The 21,839-nt window shown below is 40.3% G+C and overlaps 1 protein-coding gene across 2 annotated transcripts in view; it reads left to right on the top strand.

Moving 5' to 3' along the window:
* LOC131070822 (uncharacterized) overlaps nt 1-21,839 on the top strand; it is a 120,407-nt gene that overhangs the window by 11,332 nt on the left and 87,236 nt on the right. The window contains exon 3 of one of the 2 annotated variants that reach the window (XM_058006481.2): nt 10,449-10,551. In XM_058006481.2, coding sequence (XP_057862464.2) covers nt 10,449-10,551 — 103 coding nt within the window. Of the gene's footprint in view, nt 1-10,448; nt 10,568-21,839 lie in introns of those variants that run through there. The other variant, XM_058006482.2, reaches the window with a different exon arrangement.

Raw genomic sequence — 21,839 nt, 5'->3', positions numbered from 1 at the left:
GTAATATTAATATAGACTGCAATATGTATGACTATCATACTTAATTTCATATATATATTCATAATACATGAGAAGTTTGTATGCTTATAGTCTAATTCTTGTTACTACTGTCAGTATCCAAGAAGAAGGGACTGAATTGTTTCCAAGAGGGGCAGTCTAAATCCAGCCAATAAGATGATTCCCAAGATAGGGTAGGGATCAGCATCCCATAAACCTTGAGGGCATAGTCCCAAGATAAGGTAAGGGCTTGGATCTGTAAACTTTGAGGGAGCCTATTGAGTTTGGTATCTAAGCGCTTGGCAACGTAGTCACTTCCTTAAAAATTGAGTTGTAACAAGGGTTGAACATTGCATTAAGGATTATGGATTAGGGATGATAGAAATAATTATCTAGTATGGTAAATTGATATGACAGCTCCAGATAGGGAACATCACAGATTTGCTTTATGTTAAGAAAGAACTAAAATAGAGTTGTCTCCTAATCAAATTTAGTTTAAGTCATAAGTATATTGAAATAAATTAATTACTGTTATAACAGGCCTAAACTTAGTAGGGGACATCACAATATTTTACACTTCTATTGCTTATTTTGGTATATCAGAGGTGTTTTAATGCTATTTAAGTGGTATATATGGATATATGGGTTTAGAAATGACCCACATGACATCTGTGGTGCTTTGCAACCCTCTGTATCCTGCTAACAACTCTCATTGTTGATTGATCTGAGAGAAGGTGTTTGTAGAGTTATTTTGTTTGCAGGAGTAGAGTGGAGGTAGAGGAGTATGAAGGTTTCATCGTAACATTCCGAAAAACCACTGAAATGGCATTAGTCCACATAATGACACTAGATAGTGACGGGATGTTGAAGGCATTACCCTTCTTTGAGTTTTTCACCCATTTTAGGTTTTCTTCAGATGAATCTTTGGATCACACTGTTTGTTTCTTGTGCATATGTGCTCTGTTAATGGTTGTTTTCCTTTGTGTCATTCAAATTTCATTGTGCTGCAAGTGATCTAATCTTTTCAAAGTTTCAAGAGCAGTTGCTGAGAGTTTTGAGGCAGAGTTAATTTAGGAATCCATAGCTAATGATTCCTTAGGGTTAAGAATCCAATGATTTATGAATCAAGTGGTATAGAAGCCTAAAGTTTTTGGTTGATTGATTGGGGCTTGGACATGGTAGACCATGCACAAGGTCAAGAGGCAGTGAAAATTTAGTTCCTTACAAACCTGTGATCAGAACAAGGCAGTGGAATAGGCTGTAAGAGTACTGGCTAGAGAAGGAGACCAGGAGGATAGTGAAATCCAGTTTAGAAGACAAGAAGATGTGGCTAGGATCTCCAATTCAGCGTGGAAGATAGATTGAATTGAAAGCTTCATGCAAGCCTTGGTTGAGAAAATGAGAATGAGTTTGCACAAGGAGGAAGATTTGGTGAAAACTGAATCAGATGGAGAGTCATCCTTATGGACTGTGTTTAAGGCTGAAGCTAAGATCGACATACAGCCATAGTCCTCATCAACAGATTCTGTTTGCTAGGCTCAAGTTATCAAGCCATGCTCTCACATGGTATGCGAGCTATGCATTAGCCCTTGATAGTAAAAAAATTGCTCTTGTTTTGATAAGTCTTAAACTTCTAATCTCGCTGAAGTCTTAAACTTCTAAGAAAATAGTTTTATCTCATTTGTTACAAAGAAGATGAAATTATTCTATGGCATTAGTTCCAATAATTTCAAGGACAAAGTGTGTGGGAGTATACTAGTGAGTTTCGAAAGATGGCATTTCAACTGGGCAAAGCTTTCAGAAAAAAAGATGTGATGATGAAACATCTAGGTGGGCTGTTTGAACACATAAATACACCAGTGCCCATTGCAAATCCTCAAGATATTGATGAGGCACGTGCTTAGGTCCACTACTTGGAGCTGGAAGAAAAAGGTGTCTTTTTTCAAGACTTAAATAGAGAAAATGAACAGCATAGGGAGAAAGTTAAGAAGAATTCTAATACAACAGTCCAAGAGGACAAAGATAAGAAGACCAAAACTTAGTGTGCCCATTATGGAAAAGTTGGGCATGTGGAAGAAAAATGCTGGAGGCTACACCAGATTTGAAGCTGTCTTGGAGAAACAAGAAGGATGCCACCACAATACCTATGAACAAAGGGAAAGATTTGAGGTGGTTCTAATTCAGATGAGATGATCTCATGCTGTGCATAAAGAGATGTGTGGTAGGTAAGAGCTACAAAGTCAAAGAGGAAGAAGAGACGACAAAGCTCTTTCATATCAAAATCCACATCAAGTACAAAAAGGTAGACTTACTTAGTGATACATGTTTGCAGGCTCACTTAATATCTTAGAATTTGATAAATGAATTGGGATTGCAAGTAGTGAATCACCTGCAGCCTTATGTGCTGGGTTGGCTGGAAGATGGTGTAGAAATCAAGGTGATGAAGCAATATAAAGTTAAGTTTTTGATAGGTGTTGTAATGCCCCACCTTTAGCCTGACATGAGGCGATCTGTTGTTAGCCCATCTTGCCATGGCCCCGAGGGCTAACCAGGACTTTACAGGGATTAGTGAAGGATTTGGCCTAGGTGATTTCAGTTTCAAGCCAATCGGAGGTGTTTTGACAGGGTTTCCAGATACTTACTATTTATAGTAAGTTAGTTGTGGCTCGGTGTTCGGTAATATTTGAAGCATTTTTGGATGTCAGTATTTTGGTGCATTTAATTCTTCATCAGGTTTGCCAATTTAATGAGCCATTAATTAATTGGGCAATTAAATTAAAAGTTCCTTAAGTTAAATTTAAATATTTAAATTTAGTGATTAATATATGCTGGGACTAATGTTTAAAGGGAAAAATTAAAAGTTTCCTTTCATTTTGGAGACATAAGGGATATTAATATTTTATTACAACATTCTTTTATCCCACATTTATGGTGCAATGATATGTGTGCCCAAATGGAGTTATAAATAAGAGCTTTAAATGCTGGTTGGGTATCTTGGAAATTATGTTACCTTGGAATTGGTGATTTCTGGAGAAATTCAGGAGTCTTTTCTGGCATTTGGGTACGTAACCCTTCAAGTGTGACATTTCTTATGCCTGTGAAAGACCAGGTCTGAGAAATTCTTAAAAACAAATTGGCATTGGACGAGTCAATGGGCAAAAATATTTCAGGCTGTTTGTGAAGCTCTGCTAGGAAGAAATCACAGCACTTAGGCAGGTATTCTTTCTAGTTTCCAGCACTATAGAACAATGTTGCAGCTCGATTTCTGTTTAAGAAGGATGGTTTTGATTATTTGCTGAGAATGGCATAGCTACTACTAGTCGATATGACAGCCACAGGGTAGAATCGCAGACTTGATTTGGAGTTGTGTGCCCAATACTCACAGCGCTGAAAGTTAATAACTCAGTCATGCACGTAGTGAATGGTGTGGTTTACATTCAGCACCGACAGTAGTATCTGTGCCGCCCAGGAAACACCAGTGAACTGTCTTAGCGCAGCTCCCAGCAAACAGGCTTGCTTTGATTGGTCTTAGTGGTGTGATATTCAGTTTGGTACATGAAAGGAACAGTTAGGCGATATTTGAGCAGCAGGGTCATGAGGGAAAGAAGGCACCAGCTTGGGTTATATGTGCCATCCAAAACCACAACTGGAGTGGACAGGTGCAAGAGTAGTGGCTGCATTTCGGTGACAGTGAGTCAGGCCTGCAACTGAGACACAGCCAGCATCATCAATAATAAACCAGGTTCTGCATGAGTTGTATTTTTTGTTGTATGGTTAACAGTAGTTTTTGGACTATGTAGTAGGATTGGACTGTGATGAAGGATTCATGTCTGAGCTGAAGTGTTAGTTTTCAATCAATAATAATTTTAAGATAAGCTTGGGTTGCAATTGTATTAGAATTAACTGTGAATGTACTTGTTGCTTAAACACTGGAATGAAATGAATGCCTGTAAACCGTAAACCCCAAACACATCAGGTATCAACCAAACTGCAGATTACTACATTAAGGAAAAAATCAGAACATAGATTGTATGCACGGTAACTGCTTAACTTAAACCCTCAAAGACTGTTTGGAAAGAGATTGTGGCAAATAAGGGTAGCCTATTACAGGTGCTGATTAAAAGGATGAAGTGTTGGTTGATGCAGTACCATTGGATTTCTGCGGAGTGATATTTAGCAGTCCATACTTATACTTTCAAAATGCTACATATTGGAGGAGGCCTAATCAGTACAGGTTGATTTTAGATGGAAAACCATACATGTGTGCAGCTGAGAATAAAACACAAATCACAATAATAAGTGCAGCAGAAACCAAGTAGTTGATCAATGCTAATGGCAAGTTTGTTTTGCTGACGTTTACAGACAAATAAGAGCAAAAGGGGGCCAAGTTGAAAGGACTATACGGGAGATATGCTCATCAAGAGTGTCATGCATGCCACCATAAGAAAATAAAGATAATGCAAATATAACATAATAAATATAGCAGATCGCCATATAAGGGAAGCAAAGGAATAATAAACAAGGATCAGCACTTTTCTTGGAGAAAAATTAATTATCGTCTTTAACAACAGCGATCAGGAAGGGGCAGCAGGTGTAAAATGAAAAGGCAGCAGTTGCATAAAAGGTATCCTTTCAAGACTAAGGAATGTGACCTTTCCCACCTTGGAGGGTATAAGAGGAGAAGAAGCCTCATTTGAAGAAGGCATCAAGTGACTGAGAAGTACAGAAAAGGAGAGTAATATATAAGGCAAATATAATAGCGTCTTCAGCAATTATCTTATTTTAAGATAAGGGAAATAATAAGTATTATGGTATTTGTTTATTTATTTCAACATAAATCTGATAGGAAGATCTTAAGTCCTCTTATTTGATTAAATTGCCAATCCATCAAGAAATATAGGATTAGTAATTATTAATTTTATTTCCATCAGCAATCATGTTTGGAATCAATGTAAAATGTTGATAGGAAGATGAAGCAGTGCTGATCTTTGCTTATCAAGTATGCCAACCCCAAGATGGATGGACTAGAGGTCCTGCCATACTTGTGGGCCAAGGGACCGAATGACATGGAGGCTCATTCCGTGCCCTTGGGCTTGGTTGAGGAGGACAATCTCCCGGCATCCTATCAATCTTTTCCATTGGATTCCTAATATGGCTGACTTTGGGAATAAAATATGAAACAGATATGAATGATTTTAGGATGCTTTGATTTTAATAAAGATTATTTGTATTCGATCATAGATTCTTGATATTAATGCTTTATTATTAATTAATATTGTTTATAATACCTAAATTAGGATTTTCTCTAAATTGGTGTTACAATTATGTAATTCTATTATAGAATTCTATTTGTAAATAAACTGTATTTGTTGGAATTGTTATTTTTGGGCAAAAATCAGGTATATCCTAAAAGGGGACATTACAAAGAGCAGCAAGGTGTACATGATCTGGTGAGTAGGTTTCATGAATTATTTGTAGAACCTAAGGGGCTGCCCCCAAAGAGAGCTATATGTGAGATTCAATTGTTAGTTGAGTGTCCTTTACCAAACTTGGGGCTTTATAGGCAGCATTGCTAAAGCTTAAACTGAAAGGGCGGTTCACAAAGTTTTTGGAGCAGGGGGTAATTAGACCAATTACCTCTACAAGCAAATCTCTCATTGTCATTTTGACAAAATAAGATGTGACGTGGTGATTTTGTATAAATTATTGAGGACTGAATAAGGTAGCTGTGAAAGAAATGGTATCCGCTGTCTGAATCGATGATCTATTGGATCAATTGCAGCATGACAAGTACTTCATGATTATGGACCCTAAACTTAGATATTTCCAAGTGAGGGTCAAGGAAGGTGTGTGGAAGACACTGCTTAAAATATTTCAATAAGTCTTTGCATGGCTAGTTTTACTGTTTGGGTTGTGCAATGCACCAATGACCTTCATGCTTCTCATGAATGAGATATTGAGGCCATTTCTTGACTCTTGTGTTATCATTTATTTAGCTCTTGTCTCATCTTCATAAATTGTTTGAGATTTTGAAGGTTAACAAGTTATTGTTGAATGGCAAAAAGTGCTAGTATGCCCAAACTTCATTGGTGTACCTTGATCATGTGTTGGGTGAGTGAAAATCCATCCAAAGTTGAGGCAATTGTCAATTGGCCAAAGCGCACTACCATGAGTGATACGCAAAGCTTTACAGGTGTAGCTCAATAGCTTTGTAAGTTTGTAAAAGACTTCTAATATATTGCTACCCCATTGCATGAAGTCATGGACAAAGGAATAAATTTTCATTGAGGCAATGGACAATCATATTTTATGTTGGTGACATGGTTTGGGTATACTTGGGTAATGTGAGGCATCAAGGGCCTTCATGAACTGTTGTTTCCATGTATTTTATGTATAAACAAAGGTTGGATTGTATGAAGATGAGGCCAGTGAAATGATTTTGTGTCAATTTGTCACACTTATTCATATGAATGGCCTCAAAAAAACTCCAAATGCATTCACATCCTGAAGTGCTACAAGCTTGGGACAAAACTTAGAGGGCTAGCTTTTGAAGATATGGGTTTTTTGTTGCTTCAATCTTGCCAAGCAATTGCAAAGAAGACTTACAAAAGTTCGTAAGCAATAATTGTACATATCAAAGATTTTAAATTTTGAAGTGAAATAAAGCGAAGATTGAGATTTTTTTGTTACTTGAAGCTTTGGTGGTTCTCACTTAGATAGCTAATGTCAAACAAAAGAATTTCCCTTTCATTTGCTTGTACATCTAAAACTTCTCTAGAATCAAGTCATTGGCCTCAACCTCAATTGGCATCCTTTCAATGCATGTTGAGAGGCCCTCCATAACCTCCCCATCAACATGTTGAAGTCATTTGAAAAGAGAACTTTGGGGTTGAGATAATACCTTGTTGCATGAAAGAGTTGGCAGTTGATTGTCCCACCTTGGATATGTTCCAAATAATTTTAAATTTCACTTTTTCCCTTGTTATCATTTGGAATCTGGTGGCTTCTGTGACCATAATGATGGCATCATAAGCTTATTTCGTTAGGTTTTGCTCCTTGTTTACCAAGCACAAAACCTTGACCAAAGGCTTTGAAACTTGCAAACAAATTTAATTTGCCATTAAGAATATTACTTAAAAAAAATTAAAAAATACCTCATAAGAAGACTTTAGAAAAAGTGTAATTACATGATACAATTTAAATCTAAATCAAAGTTCGAAGTTGCCTCGAATGTCTTTATTGTTATCTTCACAAAGATAATATAAAATACGTCCTAGTGACCCTCTCTTCATCAGCCTTATCTAAACAAGAAGAATCCATCTATTTTTGGCTCACAAACTTTTGGCTTCAAAGATTTTAGCAAACTACAAATGCTTTACAAGGCTACATGGTTAGTTGCAAACTATGTCGCCCTCACTTGCCCAAGCTCTTTCCTCTTTGTGTGATCTCTCATTAAACTAATTTCCCAAGGGTGATTGTAGATATATTTGTGAGTTCTTGATGTCTTCCACCATAGGTTTTGGATGATAAAATAAAGTTTGCTTACGTCCTTCTAAACAAAATCAAGGCAATGGGTAGTACAAAATGTCCAAAAAAGTGTTATGTGCTTCTTCTCAAGCAATCTTCTTTTTTCCACATACGCTATTGCATTATTTGTTACAACCTCTAACACAATCTCCTCCAACACTAGACTCAATTTTTTCTAGAGGAAGTTCTTTGATCCATCCTTGGCTATCCTAGTGAGCATCATTTCTCACAATGACTGATGATGGCTTAAACAACTCCATTTTAGACATAGATAGGGATATTCAATGAGTTCTTCTTCCAATCTTCACTAGCACATGCTTTTGGGGTTCTTGTTTGCCCTTCATTGCTATTTGTATCTAGAGGAAATGCTTTTATTACACCTAGGCTATCCTAGCATAACTTTTTGGGCCTTGATACTCCTCAACAAGCTTTATCTCTCGTAGTGATTGATGATGCCTTAGATGATTCATCTTTTTCAGATGTAGATAGGGACATTTGATGAGATTTTATTCCAATCTTCACCAACACATGCTTTTCAGGTTCTTGTTCACTTGTCATTGCTATTTGTAGTGCTACTTGTTAGTAGCACATTGCTTTATTTATCTTATGTGTTCTTATTTTGTTTGATTTAGGGTTCTCTCTTCCTAGAAATTTTTATTGTCAACTGTTATAAACTGTAGACCTTTGACCTACTTTTGGTCATTAATATAATCTCTTTCTTTCTTTTCTATATTTTTTACTTTGTTCAAGGTATCTATGGATGTCAAGAACATCATCTCACTTTTCAAAAATGCTAGAAAGTTGATGAGTGTGTGATTCCTTCCATCTACCCACCTATCTGATTATATGATGCTCCCTTACTTGCACTATTGCATTCTTGGCTTTTCACAATTGTCTTTGCATTTCCCATTACTTTTTGGAGCGATTCCCCACTTATGTCGTATGGAGTAGGCAACCTGTTTCCTTGCATTTGCCAAGGTTGTTATCAAATTCTCCCAATATAGTCTTCTTGCCATGTTGAAAGGAAGGTTGTTGAAGAACCAAATATTTGCACAATTCACATGTGCTTTCTTCTCCTTGTTACGAGCTGTACCTTAATGTGAAGGTTCTTGGCATGCTCCATGGAACAAAAAAACCATGCAAGTGGACTCTATTGGAGCTTGATGAAATGGACGTGCTATGAATTTTGGACCATGACTAAAGTCCACAATCTTTGTCATGTCTACATTTGTTTCCTATGCCATGTTGGGATTCGTCATTGCTGTAGTGGCCGTGTTTATCCTCATCCTCTCCAATTTCATTTTGTCTGTTGGTATAAGGGCCACTTTTATCTTCCATTCTATATTCACTGCAGCATTGGGACACGATTTCATGTAACATCCAGCACTCGATGCAAGATGGTACTTGAGGCAATTGATGCCTCCACTCATCTCCAACCCACAATAGTTGCAAATAGCAGTTCTCAATCAGCTCTGGTAGGCTATGCTTCCAAGTGGCGTCCTTTCCTCTAGTGTATCAGATTTTACTACTTGATGCTATTGGATTCAAAGTGGAAACCCTAGCATTGATAAAATCAGAAAATAATATTGAATTGTTTTGTTTTAATACAAAAAACAACATTAAATGCAAAACATTGACAATAACATTAATTGAAATCCATATGAAATGTGAATAAATTAGTGTTAGGTAAGAAAGACAATGCATTTTAATAGTATAAAATGATAAAACCTACACTAATTAGAAATGAAAAGCATTTTTTTAAGAAATTTAAAAAAACTTTTTAAAGTTTAAACTATGTATTTATTGATTTGAATGTATTAAGAACATGCTGAAACATGTACATGAATAATTTATCAACGTAAAAGAGTTCTGCAAAGGCTTGGGAAAAAACATGAAAAGAGAATGCCAAAAAATTTGAAAATTACAGAAATCTGCTTCCTCAATCACCTCAAAATCTCTTCAACGACTTGAAGAGATTGTAAATGCTTTGTGAGGAAAATGGAAAGTCAGATGGGGTGTATAAAGATGACAATGCTGCGTTTTTTGTGCATTTTTGGTGTCCTGTGTCCATGCTGCATCAAATGAGACCAAGCTGCGATCTTGCTGACTAATCGTGAGTACCTGGAACAAGTCTGAATGCAAGGCTTGTGTTTATCTAGCATTGAATCCAAGGGCAGGTAGTTCACTTGCAATTTTGTCTTGTGGGTTCTCCTGAGTTGGGCGAGAAACCTGTGTGTTTTTGAACTATGGTTAGCTATATTAAGTGGTTATTAGAGTTCTACCTCTTAAATGAACCATGCTCATAGAGTTTGTTCATTCTGGATCCAGCTAAAGATGAATATGGTGAGCCCAAAATAAATGCTAATGATAGCACACATGACAAGATCTTAATTGTTGAGGGCAAAAACATTTTTGGTGTGCAGAAACAGGAATGAAGCTTGCGCAGATTGATTTCCTGACCATCACACATGCAAACAACGTATGCTAATGTATTTCCTTACAGGGTATTTTGAGCTTTCCACATTAAATTTAATCTTAACTTAATAGACTATGGTGTCAATATTCTTAATTTTTTATATTAACTTCTTAAACCTGTTATGAAATAACACTAAGGTGGTTTCCTTACATTCTGAATTGCGGATGGAATTTGTATTTGCCCAGTTCAGAGGTTTATTGTTATATCCTTGTATTTTAAGTAGATTAGTATGATGGGCCCCTTACAACAATTATCAGCTTTTGCAATGAATTGAGAAGGTTTGAATATGAAATCCTGGAAACCCAAGGATGCACACATCGTTCAAAATCTTATCATTATATAGACATATAAATTTAAGGTGTCTGAGTCTATGGATTTCTCATACACTCTTGATGCTTATACGTAGAATAAGTGATTTGGCCACTTACAAGCTCTATTGGTGATGCAGATTTTATTTTGAATACTTCAACATCTTTTAGTTCACTAAGAAGAGTTGGCGATTCTTCAATTTTGAGCTCCAGTTATGCTATGCATGTTCCACATTTAACCAGGTAGCCTCAATTAGCAGTAAGTTTATTTTTTTCCTTCTATTGAAGCAGCTACAGTTTTGTAGGTAATGTTCGTTCATGTGTTCAAATATGTCAAATAGATTTTACCAGTTGGTTAGATACTAGCTAGGCTTTATCTTGTGAGATATGGAGTGCATGTTTCCTGTGCTTATTTTATTTAATTATCTTAATGTATGGATCATATTTATTTTTCTATATCAAGAGTGTATTGCCTTTATGATCATGTCTACAGAAAATTCTATGCTCCATTGTATAATGTTGCTTGTAGACAGCTCAAGATGATATTGAATGTATATTGGAAGGACAGAGGGTGAAAAGATAAGCTCTAATTGAGAACATAAGTAGAGTATTATGGGAGTAAATTCTCGTGAATAGTTATGCACATGGTATTTTATATGTATTCCCTAATCAGCAATAAAGATAATGCTGGTTTTATGCCATTCTTGTAGCTGAAAGCATGTACTCATTTTGTTCAATATATAGCCATTTTTTATTTATATTGTAGGGGTTTGTTTAGTTTCTCAACACTTGTTGGTGAGCATTGTTGTGACTTGGTGTTGGAATTCTTGAAGAGAACTCAGTTTTACTTAAGATGGTGGGGGGGGGAGGGGGATGAATCAGCATAACAACAAACTTTTACTTTTTCGAAACTCAATCATCCACAACAGTAACACATATGCAAGATCCAGCAAGTGGGAACACAAGATGAACACACTTTATATGTAGAAACCCTTTGTGGGAGAAAACCACGGCAAAATATTGTGTGTATTAGAAACTTCTTACAATCCTCACGTAACAACCACTAATCTAAATAAAAGAAAAACAGTGAACTATATCAAAGATACGATATGAGTTTGCAACCAATCTACACTTTCAGCTAAAAGGAAATTAACTAACCATCTAACTGGTTTCATCAAAATATGAAACTAACTATTTCAACTAAAAAGTAGTTAAACTTAAATTGAGCAGTTTAAGAAACATACATCATTGCTAATAACACGATAGAGAATTAAATAAATAATTTTCTTTTGCAAAGGGAAAGATATAAGTTCAAAGATTACAATCATTTAGCTTTCCTTCTGATTTCTTTGTAACAAGCCTTGACATAGTCTAAAAGAGGGAGGGCATCATCAAGGGCTTTTCCATCCAACCATAGCCCTGATAGTCTCCCGTGCCCCTTCCAACTAGAAGTGGCTTGACCCTTCGCAAGGGTAGCAGACTAAGGACTAGACCTAGTTGCCATCTGGCCATCTGAGCCTTGTGTTTAGAACCTACATGAATTTAGTCGGTCACACACTATAGGTACCCCATAACTGTTAGAATATTTAATTATATTTTAGTCACCTATATTTAGTTCCTTGTTTAATGGTCATTTAGCTTTTTAGTTGATTAGCTTTTAAGCTTTATTTAGCATTTAGCTTTTTCTTTTTAGTTATTTAGCTTTTAAACTTTATTTAGCGTTTAGCTTTTTAGTAGTTCACTTTAAACGACTTGTTCTTAATTTAGAACATCGTCCTTGTAATCTCTTTATATACGCTTGTATATTGTTGAATAGATTATCCAATTATTGAATCATTCATTCAATTTATTTTTCATGGTATCAGAGCGGGTCGATGAGATTCTTTAAAGTTTGGCGAATTTTTTAATAAAAATTCATGGCCTTTCTGGAATATTTTCCAGATTTTTTTAATTGTTTTTTTTATTAAAAAACGATTTTGCTTTTTTGAAGGCTTTTTGAGGGTTTCAAGTTCGTGGGCGAATTCCTTTGTGTTGGGCAGCAGTTCATGTTTTTTTTAGGGTTTTGGAGATTTTCGGGCCTGTAACCTGGAGGTTTTTTTTTGAAGATTGAAAATTTTCCTAGGGTTTTGACCCTTCAGTTCAAGTCGAAATTTTTTTCTGGTTGCAGATTCTTGGTGGGTTTTTCGAGACCTCAACTGGGTCGTCGACAGATTTTTCTGGGTGCATCATTTTCCATGCCTCAATTTTTGAGCCATTGGATTTGCATTTTGATTTTAGGTTCTTGATGGGTTTTTCGAGAGCTTTTCTGGGTTGGTTCAGATTTTTCTGGGTGCCTCGTTTTCCGCACCTCGAATTTTGTGCCAGCAAATTTGCTTTGGAATTTAAAAACAGTTCACAATTTTTGCTATTTTTGTGGATGTTGGGATTTTTGCTATTTTTCTTCTGGGCACTGTTTATGCTATTTTAAGTTTGCAATTTTAAAATTTTTTTTTTTTGGTTTCTTCCAAACCTCGAAATTCACGCCTTAAAATTCGTGCCAGAATTCTCCTCTAGGGTTTCAAATTTTTTGTGTAGCTGCTTCTATTTTGATTTTTGAATCAGATTCTTCTGTCTCATGCTTTCACTAGGTTGACCTCGTTCAACCTCCATTTTTGTGATGGCATCTTTGACCAACATCATGTTGGAACACAGTCAAAAGTTCAACAGCTGTCACAACACCTGGTAACAGTGCATGTTCACAATATCTGAATATCGTTACCTTTATTAGATTGATTTAGGTTAGACCTCGTCTTACAGGTCCCAGGGTTTTCACGATTTTTTCCTGAAAAATTGTCTATCGGTTTTCTGATTTTTTCCACAAAAAATCATGGGAGAGTTTTCATGATTTTTTCCTCAAAAATTGTTCGCAGGGTTTATAATTGTCCCTTAAAAATTATCTCATCTGTAATCCATGATATTCGCGTAAGATTTTAATTATCTGGGTTTTACCGTATTTTTCCACAAAAACGATGATTTGTAACCTCAGATTTCTTGGTTTTTCGATTTTCTCCTCAAAATCGTAAATTCTCTTTTTGAGGGTTCCTATTTCAGGGTTTGATGGTTTTTTCCTCAAAATCGTGCTTTGTTGCAGTTAGTTTGGGTCGCACTTGCCAGGGCGAACATCTAGAACCGTGGTATCTTGTAGTCAGTTTTGGAATTGATACTCTTCTGCAAAAGGGTTTGCCGATTTTCCTCAAAATCATGGTTTCAGTTTTCAGTTTGGTTACCCAACGTTAGGTTGGATGGATTCTGGTATTCTTGGTCATTAACACTTTTCAGATCCAGGGAGGGTCTCCACTGCAGCAGAGTGTTCTTTTCATTTGTGATCAAAAGACCTACAGTGTCTTCTGTAGGGTAGTTAGTAGATAGAATGACCATTAAGGGAGGGTGTTAGAATATTTAATTATATTTTAGTCACCTATATTTAGTTCCTTGTTTAATGGTCATTTAGCTTTTTAGTTAATTAGCTTTTAAGCTTTATTTAGCATTTAGCTTTTTCTTTTTAGTTAATTAGCTTTTAAGCTTTATTTAGCGTTTAGCTTTTTAGTAGTTCACTTTAAACGACTTGTTCTTAATTTAGAATGTCGTCCTTGTAATCTCTTTATATACGCTTGTATATTGTTGAATAGATTATCCGATTATTGAATCATTCATTCAATTTATTTTTCAATAACTAGTATGACCATCTGTTTAGTATGTGTATATGGTTCTTGTGAACTGACGGTCGCATGTTTTAAGTAGTGCCACCTTGGTCAAGGTTTCTAATTACAAGTATGTTAAATGTGTAGTCAGTATTCACCACCCTTTGTAATGTCCCCTTTTGGGAGCACACTAAATTTTGCCCAATATACTTGTAGAATTATTACAGGTTGTCTATTTTTAGTCTATTTAAATGCACAGGTCTGTTGTTTGTATCAATCTGATCTGCTGCCTATACTCAGATATATGTGTGTGTGTGTGTGTGTGTGAAAAATCCTTTCTATTCCATCAAGTCTGATTCTCTGGTTATTGATTTAATATATCCTCTTCTTTTCCTTCAATGCCTGCTTTATTACTATTCGCAGATTTGTATTTGTGTTCTGATCTCTTTGATAAATGTTCATATCATTCTTCCAGATTCTCTTATAATTCTGACTTAGGTCTGCTTCTAAATCTGCTTCTAATGCTTCATATATTTTTTTCTATTCCATGGATCCCTACTTCTCAAATGAAAACTTCTCCACTTTATATCCTCCAATGTGAGGGAGAGTCACACCTCTTCATCATGTATGCCCTTTGGCAAGAGACACACCCTTCACCCTTAGCACCCTTTAAAAGAGTGTGACACTTTATTATTTCTGTCCTTTGAAAGGGACACAACCTTTCACAATCAGTTCTGCACTTCTTATTTAAACCATATCTGCACTTTTGATTCCCAAATTATCCCCCTCAAATGAGGTTATCTTCTCCCTTTTATATCTCATGTTTGAGGGAGTCACAACTTTTCATTTCATGTCTTTTGACCATTCATTAACTTAATTAAATTTTAATTATATTTAACTATATTATTTTATATTTTAATTTAAATTATATTTTTATTCTTTTGTATTTTAATATTATTATCATTATTTATTATTAAATTATATTTCAAAGTGGGGGCATTACACCCTTACTGGACTTGAACATATTGGAGTACAACTAACTCTCAAGGAACAAAACATAAGGCTCAACTAACCCACTAGATTTCCATCCAATCTATTATGTCCAGTGACATTAACTACTACTTCAACAACCTTCAAGGCAACATGACATTAAATGAATAGACTACTGCTGTTTTTCCACAGTCTTTAACTGACACAGTCAGATCCAAGGAAAGATTGTTTGCCCTCTCGGGTGAATAACTTAAAACATAAAGCATGTAATGCAGAATGATAACGCCATAGGTATCAGACAAGTATAAGAGATATTATTCCATTCATAATTCGTGTGTTGCAAGTTACATTATGAAGTATATAAAGATACCGAGGGGGTGCGAGCGCCAATCGTTGCACCGCAACTGCCACCCCTCGATTGCCAACTAACCAAAACAATTACACATAATTAACTAGTCGTATTTTCGTATACAATAATGCCGCCAACATCACCCCCCCCAAAAGAAAAGTCGTCTCCAGGTGACTTACAACAAAAATGGAGATCATGCAACCTATACTATATACATATCAGAAAAACTAGGGAGGGGGCTGAGGAAGCGTCCCTGAAGCAGAAGGCTGAGATGTTAGTGTCTGGGCCGCCAAGCGGGTGTGGAGCTCATACACCTGCTGAAAGCGTATAGTCACATCCTACTCTGCCACCAATACTTTCTCCAAAGCTGTCTTCACCATGTGTGCGGCTTCCAGCAACTCCTCTTTTGTATCCGCTGCCTCCGTTGGGTAGACCAACCGAGTTTGCAACAGACTCCTCTCGGTACTGACGACATCCAACTCCTGTTGCACGTGGCTCCTCACACTCTACTCAGCCGCCAGGCGAATCTCTACCTCGGCCTTCTCTGCCCGGGTCTCAGCCGTCTCTACGCGGGCCACCTCTAGCTGTGCCAACAACTGCGCCCTCTCGGCTGCCCATGAGGCCTGCTAATTGCCACCTCCATCTCCAATGCTACTCACGCAGCCTTGCAGACCGCAGACTCCTGCTGTGTACGCCTCAATGTACAATAGGCATCTCGATAGACCTGCTCGATCTCGCGGACAATTGTCATCAGCCGACTCTCCACAACGGGTTGATGCAGCCTCCAAGCCTGGAGCATCTCCTCTGTCTCAGTAGTCGGCCAACCCTGAGACTCAAAGCAGGTAGCAAAGGCTGCCGGGCAGCCCACTCGCATAAACTGTAAGACCTGCTCTAGCTCCACCACCACCTGTTGCAATGCTTGTGTTTGGGTAGCGGCCACCACCCGCCTACCCCTCGTCACCATGTCAGCTAGATAGGTCTCAATATCTTCCCTTGTCTGCGCCGAAGGCTGTGAAGTCTCCGGTGGAACGGGCACAACCGCATCCTGCTGTGAAGGTACCTCCTCCGCCATCGAAGGTGTACCATCCCTTGGCGCCTGCCCAGCAGAGGCGACCTCCCCTACCTCGTTCCCAACTATGAGTCCATGTGCCTCGCTCGATGAGTCGTCCAAGTCGACTACCTCCGCTCTAGTCTCTTGACACGGGGAGAATACAATAGCTCCCTTCGGTTGTGCCAATGTCATCTGAAACCGCTGTGTGAGCTAGCTCTGCATAGCCACGACCGACAGGTCGGCACACATCTCTACGACCGAGGGATGGTTTGCTGTCGTCGACTCCTCCAACAAAGACGCAGACACAGTCACCACTGCATCACTCCCCACAACGTCCAACCACACCTGAGGCTCTGTATCCACCACCTCCCTCAGCCCCTCCTCCTCAGCGACCACTACCCGATGCAGTGACTCCTTCGTCCCTGACTTGGCCATGTCCTCGGTAAGTGCCGCTGTGGTTGGGCTCGATGATGCTACCCATTGCTGTAGGGGGCCAAGTGTAATTGGCGTGCGGCTCTGTCTGAAGGCTGGAATAAAGGTGCCGCCTACTCTAGATGATGGCAACAGCGTGCCCATCGGTAGCAGGGGTGGGGCAAACAGGACCTGCTCCTCCGTTGCCTTGCTACTATCATCCTCCTCTTTCGCTTCTGATTCCTTTGTGTACTGGAATCCCTCTCGCTGTCAGGCTGCCCTGAGGCCGAGGTCGTATCTACCGCCCGTTTTCGCTTCGCGGAAGAGTGCCCAATGTCCAAGTGCGTCCAATACATTATTGGAGGCTCACTTGCTGCCAACGGTCCCTGTGGCCGTACCTCCAACTCTTCCTCGGGCACTGCTTCCTGAGTGGCCTCTAGGAACAACCCTATAGTGTAGTGTGGCATATAAAATGTGCGATGCTGCAACGTCAAAAACTCATACATGCGCTTTGCGAGTAACGCGGCCCAATCATACATGATGCCATTCATCAACCCGTTCATAAGCATAATCTGAGGGAGGGCGATGTCCGACGCCCTACCCGACCCTGTCAATCTGCTCTTGATGACATTCATAATGCATCGCCAGTGGCCCTCTGCAACAAAAGTCTAACGGATTCCTCGACCCGTAGTGGCATTAGCCACGCTGTCCAACTCTGCTGTCGTCAAGTTCTTGGAGATTAATTTAATCCACCGCTCCTTCTCTTCCCGCTTCATCTTTTTAGCCTTCAATTCTATTTTCTTGCCTTGTCTGCCTGGAATGTCGAATACCCTCGTGAAGTCCCCCGCTTTGAAGGATATGGTAACATCCCTCCCGAGGTATTCGAAAGTGCTGGTGCATGTGTGCCTGTCGAAGGTGTCTACCATGAACCGTAGGGCAACCTCATACTCGCGGATAGGAAATACGGGCATCCAAATAGCCCACTCCACTTGTGCCTTTCACACTTATGGCAGCGTGTGGTGCTTTCTGCTTTTGCTTCTATCGAGCGCTGGCATCCATGGTGTTGCCTGCAACACATACGCCTGATGCTAAAACCTTGATATTGCTATCCCCCTGGCTGCTACTAGAGGAAGCCTGCAGCTGTTTTTTCCAACTTCGTTTCCCTGCTGAATCCATTAATCTCTGGTATAACTGAATTCCGGTTAAAAATCGTACGGTCGTTGGACACCTTCGTAACGACCTCCTCCTTTTCCTTGCGTGGGTTGCGTGGTCTGCTTGTGTGCGTGGTGGTCTTTTTCCCTCGCGTGGCTGTGTGGTCTGCTTGTGTGTGCGGTGGTCTTTTTTTTTTTTCCTCGCGTGGCTGTGTGGTCTACGCAGGCGTATGCGGGCTTCGTCTTTCTTTTCGTTTATTTCTTTTGTGTTGCGTGGGGGGGTTTTATTTGTGCAGGTGACCACCGCACGGTGGCATCCACCGCCGGTGGCATCCACCGTCAGGGCCCCACCTTCGGTGTGACCACCGCACGGTGGTTCCACCGTCGGTGTGACCACCGCATGGTGGCCCCACCTTCAGTGGTTCCACCACCGGTGTGGTCACCGTACGATGGCCCCATGTCCCCTTTTTTTTTCGGTATGGTTGTCGTACGGACCGTACTTTAAAAAAAAATAAATCTTATAATAGACTGACAAACATCCAGACTAGAGGGGCCAGGTTCCCACCGTTCGTGATAAATCTTTAATTTCGATCCATTGACAGCGTCTAGCACCTCCTTCCCGTCCAGCGTTCACAACTTAATCGCCCCATTGGTATTGACCTCGCGTACCTTGAAGGGCCCTAGCCATCGCACTTTGAATTTCCCAAGTTTGATTTCGTTCCTTCCATTGAATTTCAACACCAACTGCCCAGGAGTAAACTTCATTCGCCGAAGATGCTTGTCGTGCCAAACCTTCCGTCTTTGCTAGGCTGTCTCTGTCGCCCACTGAGCCATCATCCTTCATTCATCCAATTTGTTCAAAGCGTACAGTCTCTCTCTTAGGCTTTCCATGTCGCCAAGTCGATTATCAATGGCCATTCAGAGGCTCGGCACCATGAATTCAATTGGTGCCATGACTTCTTGTCCATACATTAGCTGGAAGGGAGTCTGCCCAGTAGTTACCTTGTAAGTTGTTCGGTATGCGCAAAGTATTGACGGTAGGCGCTCCTCCTAGTCATCCTTCTCCACTCCGCAAGACTTATAAATCACAGACACGATTATTTTATTGGTCGCCTCGGTCTGCCCATTCGCCCGCGGATAGTAGGGGCTTGATAAGGGAGTGGAAGATTTTGAACTCCATTGTTAGCAATCGGATTATATGATTTACAAAATGTCCTTTGTCACTCGTTAGTTGGATTGGAATCCCAAACCGCGTAATGATGTGTTCATAGATGAATTTTGCTATATTGACTGCCGAGTTGTCCGGCAAGGCCCGTGCCTCAACCCACTTGGTCAAGTATTCTGTTGCCATTACAATGTATCTGCACTGTCGGGCTCTACTTGGTATTAATGGTCCTATGAAATCCAATCCCCATCTCTCAAACAGTTCCTGGGCATTCGATGGGTTGAGGGGCGTAAAATCCCTCTTCAATGGCTGTCCGACCCGTTGGCATGTGTCACAGCTCGTCACCCACTCTCTGGCGTCATTATGTAGTGTCGGCCACCACAGTCCTGCCAACAGAACTTTCCTGGTTGTGGTGTCGGCCCCAAATTTCCTCTTCTAGGACGCATCGCCGTAGGATCTAGTCGGGTCCCATTTTGTACAAGAGGCCATTAATGAGTTGGAATGTCTTGCTCCTCAGTACCAGTTTCCTTCTTTCTCCTGGTGGCATCTCCCTCGAAAACCGTGATGTTGACAAGTATTCCCCCACGCTTGCATACCAGGCGGGGAGGACCACGATGCGAAATAAGTGAGTGTCTGGAAAATCTTCATTCACTCCTTTGGCTGGTTCTCCCGACTAGATTCTCGATAGCTAGTCAGCTATCACATGGCTCTTCCCGGGTCTTACGATAATGTTGAATGTAAATTCTTGAAGCAATAGCAGCCATCGGCTGATTCGTCCTTGGATAATTGGCTTGTTTACTAGGTACATTAACGCCTGGTGGTCCACATAAAATGTGAACGGGGTGGCCAGCAAGTAATGTCAAAATTTCTAGACGGAATACACCATCCCGAGGGCTTCCCTCTCTGTGGTGCTATAATTTTTCTCTGCCTTCGACAGGAGTTTGCTTGCAAAGTAGATCGGGTGATCTGTGATCGCCAACCTGCGCCAGTGTGGTCCCTATGGCAAAATTGGATGCGTCAACGTGTACATGGAACTCTTTGTCCCAGTCAGGATATGTTAGGATTGGCGCACCCACCAACCGTGACTTCAGTTCTTGGAAAGCCTCTTCCTGAGCCGTCCCCCATGTGTACCGTTCACCTTTCCTTGTCAACTTGTCCAGAGGGCAGGATACTTGAGCAAAATTTTTGATAAATCACCTGTAATACCCTATGTGTCCTAGGAAGGATTTGACTCCCGTGGCATCTGTCGGTGCCTCCATTTCCACTATCACCCGAATCTTGTCTGGGTCAGTCTTGAGTCCAGCCTTACACACTATGTGTCCTAACAGCTTCCCTTGAGGCACCATGAATCTGCATTTTTTGGGGTTGAGTGCTAGGCGGGCTCGCCTGCATCTCTCCATGCATTCGCCAAGTGCGGCCAGATGTGCATCTTGGTTACTGTAGATGGACCAGTCGTCAAGGAACGCCCTGAAGTTCCCTACTGACATCTTTTCAAATATGTGAAGGATTATCCGTTGAAATGTCGTTGGCGCGTTGCATAATCCGAATGGCATTCGATTATACGCGTACACGCCATCCTCCACTATGAAGGTGGTTTTTAATTTGTCCTCTTCGGCAATGGATATCTGGTTATACCCAGAAAATCCATCCATAAATGAATAAATTTCATGACCGGCCACTTCCTCCAAGATGCTATCCATAAATGGTATTGGAAACGGGTCTTTTATAGTGACCGCGTTAAGGCATCTGAAATCCATGCAGATTCGGATCTGGTTTGCCTCCTTTTTAAGGGATATCACTATGGGCGACACCCACTCGTTGGTCTGTACTTTAAAAATAATCCCGGCTGCGAGCATACGTTCAATTTCATCATTCACTCTCGCCGCATAGTTTTTATTCATTCTGTACAGCCTCTTCCATACAGGTACGACCCTAGGTACAGTGAAATTTGGTGTACGCACAGTTCTGGCGGCACCCCTTTAAGGTCCTTATACGTCCAAGCGAATACATCCTTGTATTCCATGAATATTTTAAACGCGGCGGCTTTCAGGGCTGGATTCCAGTCCTCCCCAATCAGGATGTTCCTTGGCTCTGCTTCCGTGCCGAGGTTTGTAGGTTTTACGGACTCTTCGTACTAGATTGGTTTCGTCATGTCAAACCTGTGCGCTGGTACTTCGTTGACAGGGGCATCCCCTTCGGTGTATTCCCCATACGCTGGTAGAAATTCGTTCTCGTTCGGCTCCTCGTCAACCTACAACATGTTGCACCCATACAGCAGCTCGTAGTCCTCCATTTGCCAGTGGAAGAGCCGATTAAGGGAATCGGTCTCGTCCTCGGAACATCCTTGGATTCCCAAGACGCCTTCCTCGTTCGGTTCCCTTCCGTACTTTCATCCGTCAACTCCGCCCTCGCCGTCTGATTTCGATTCTGACGCGAGTTCTTCACTCACAAGTTGTGTTTTCAGGTCGATAATAAATTTTCACCCGGCTTTCTCCATTGACAACATGTCACGCTTCCAGTTGTGATTCACTCTGGCTGCCACCAACCACCCTCTGCCCAGAATGGCGTTGTATCCTTTCTTGGCGAGCGGAATCACCACGAAGTCGAGGACAAATGGTTGTGTCCCGATGGTCACTTGTTGCGCCATGAGCGTTCCAAGGGGTTTGATACCATGTTGATCCGCTCCCAGTAAGTTGAAGGTTGACAGCCATAGTGTCGACTTGCCAAGCCGCTT

The sequence above is a fragment of the Cryptomeria japonica genome, chromosome 11, assembly GCF_030272615.1.
Source record: "Cryptomeria japonica chromosome 11, Sugi_1.0, whole genome shotgun sequence".
Taxonomy (NCBI): Eukaryota; Viridiplantae; Streptophyta; class Pinopsida; order Cupressales; family Cupressaceae; genus Cryptomeria; species Cryptomeria japonica.
Note: the sequence above shows the minus strand (reverse complement) of the source record. Positions and strands in the feature narration are given on the sequence as shown.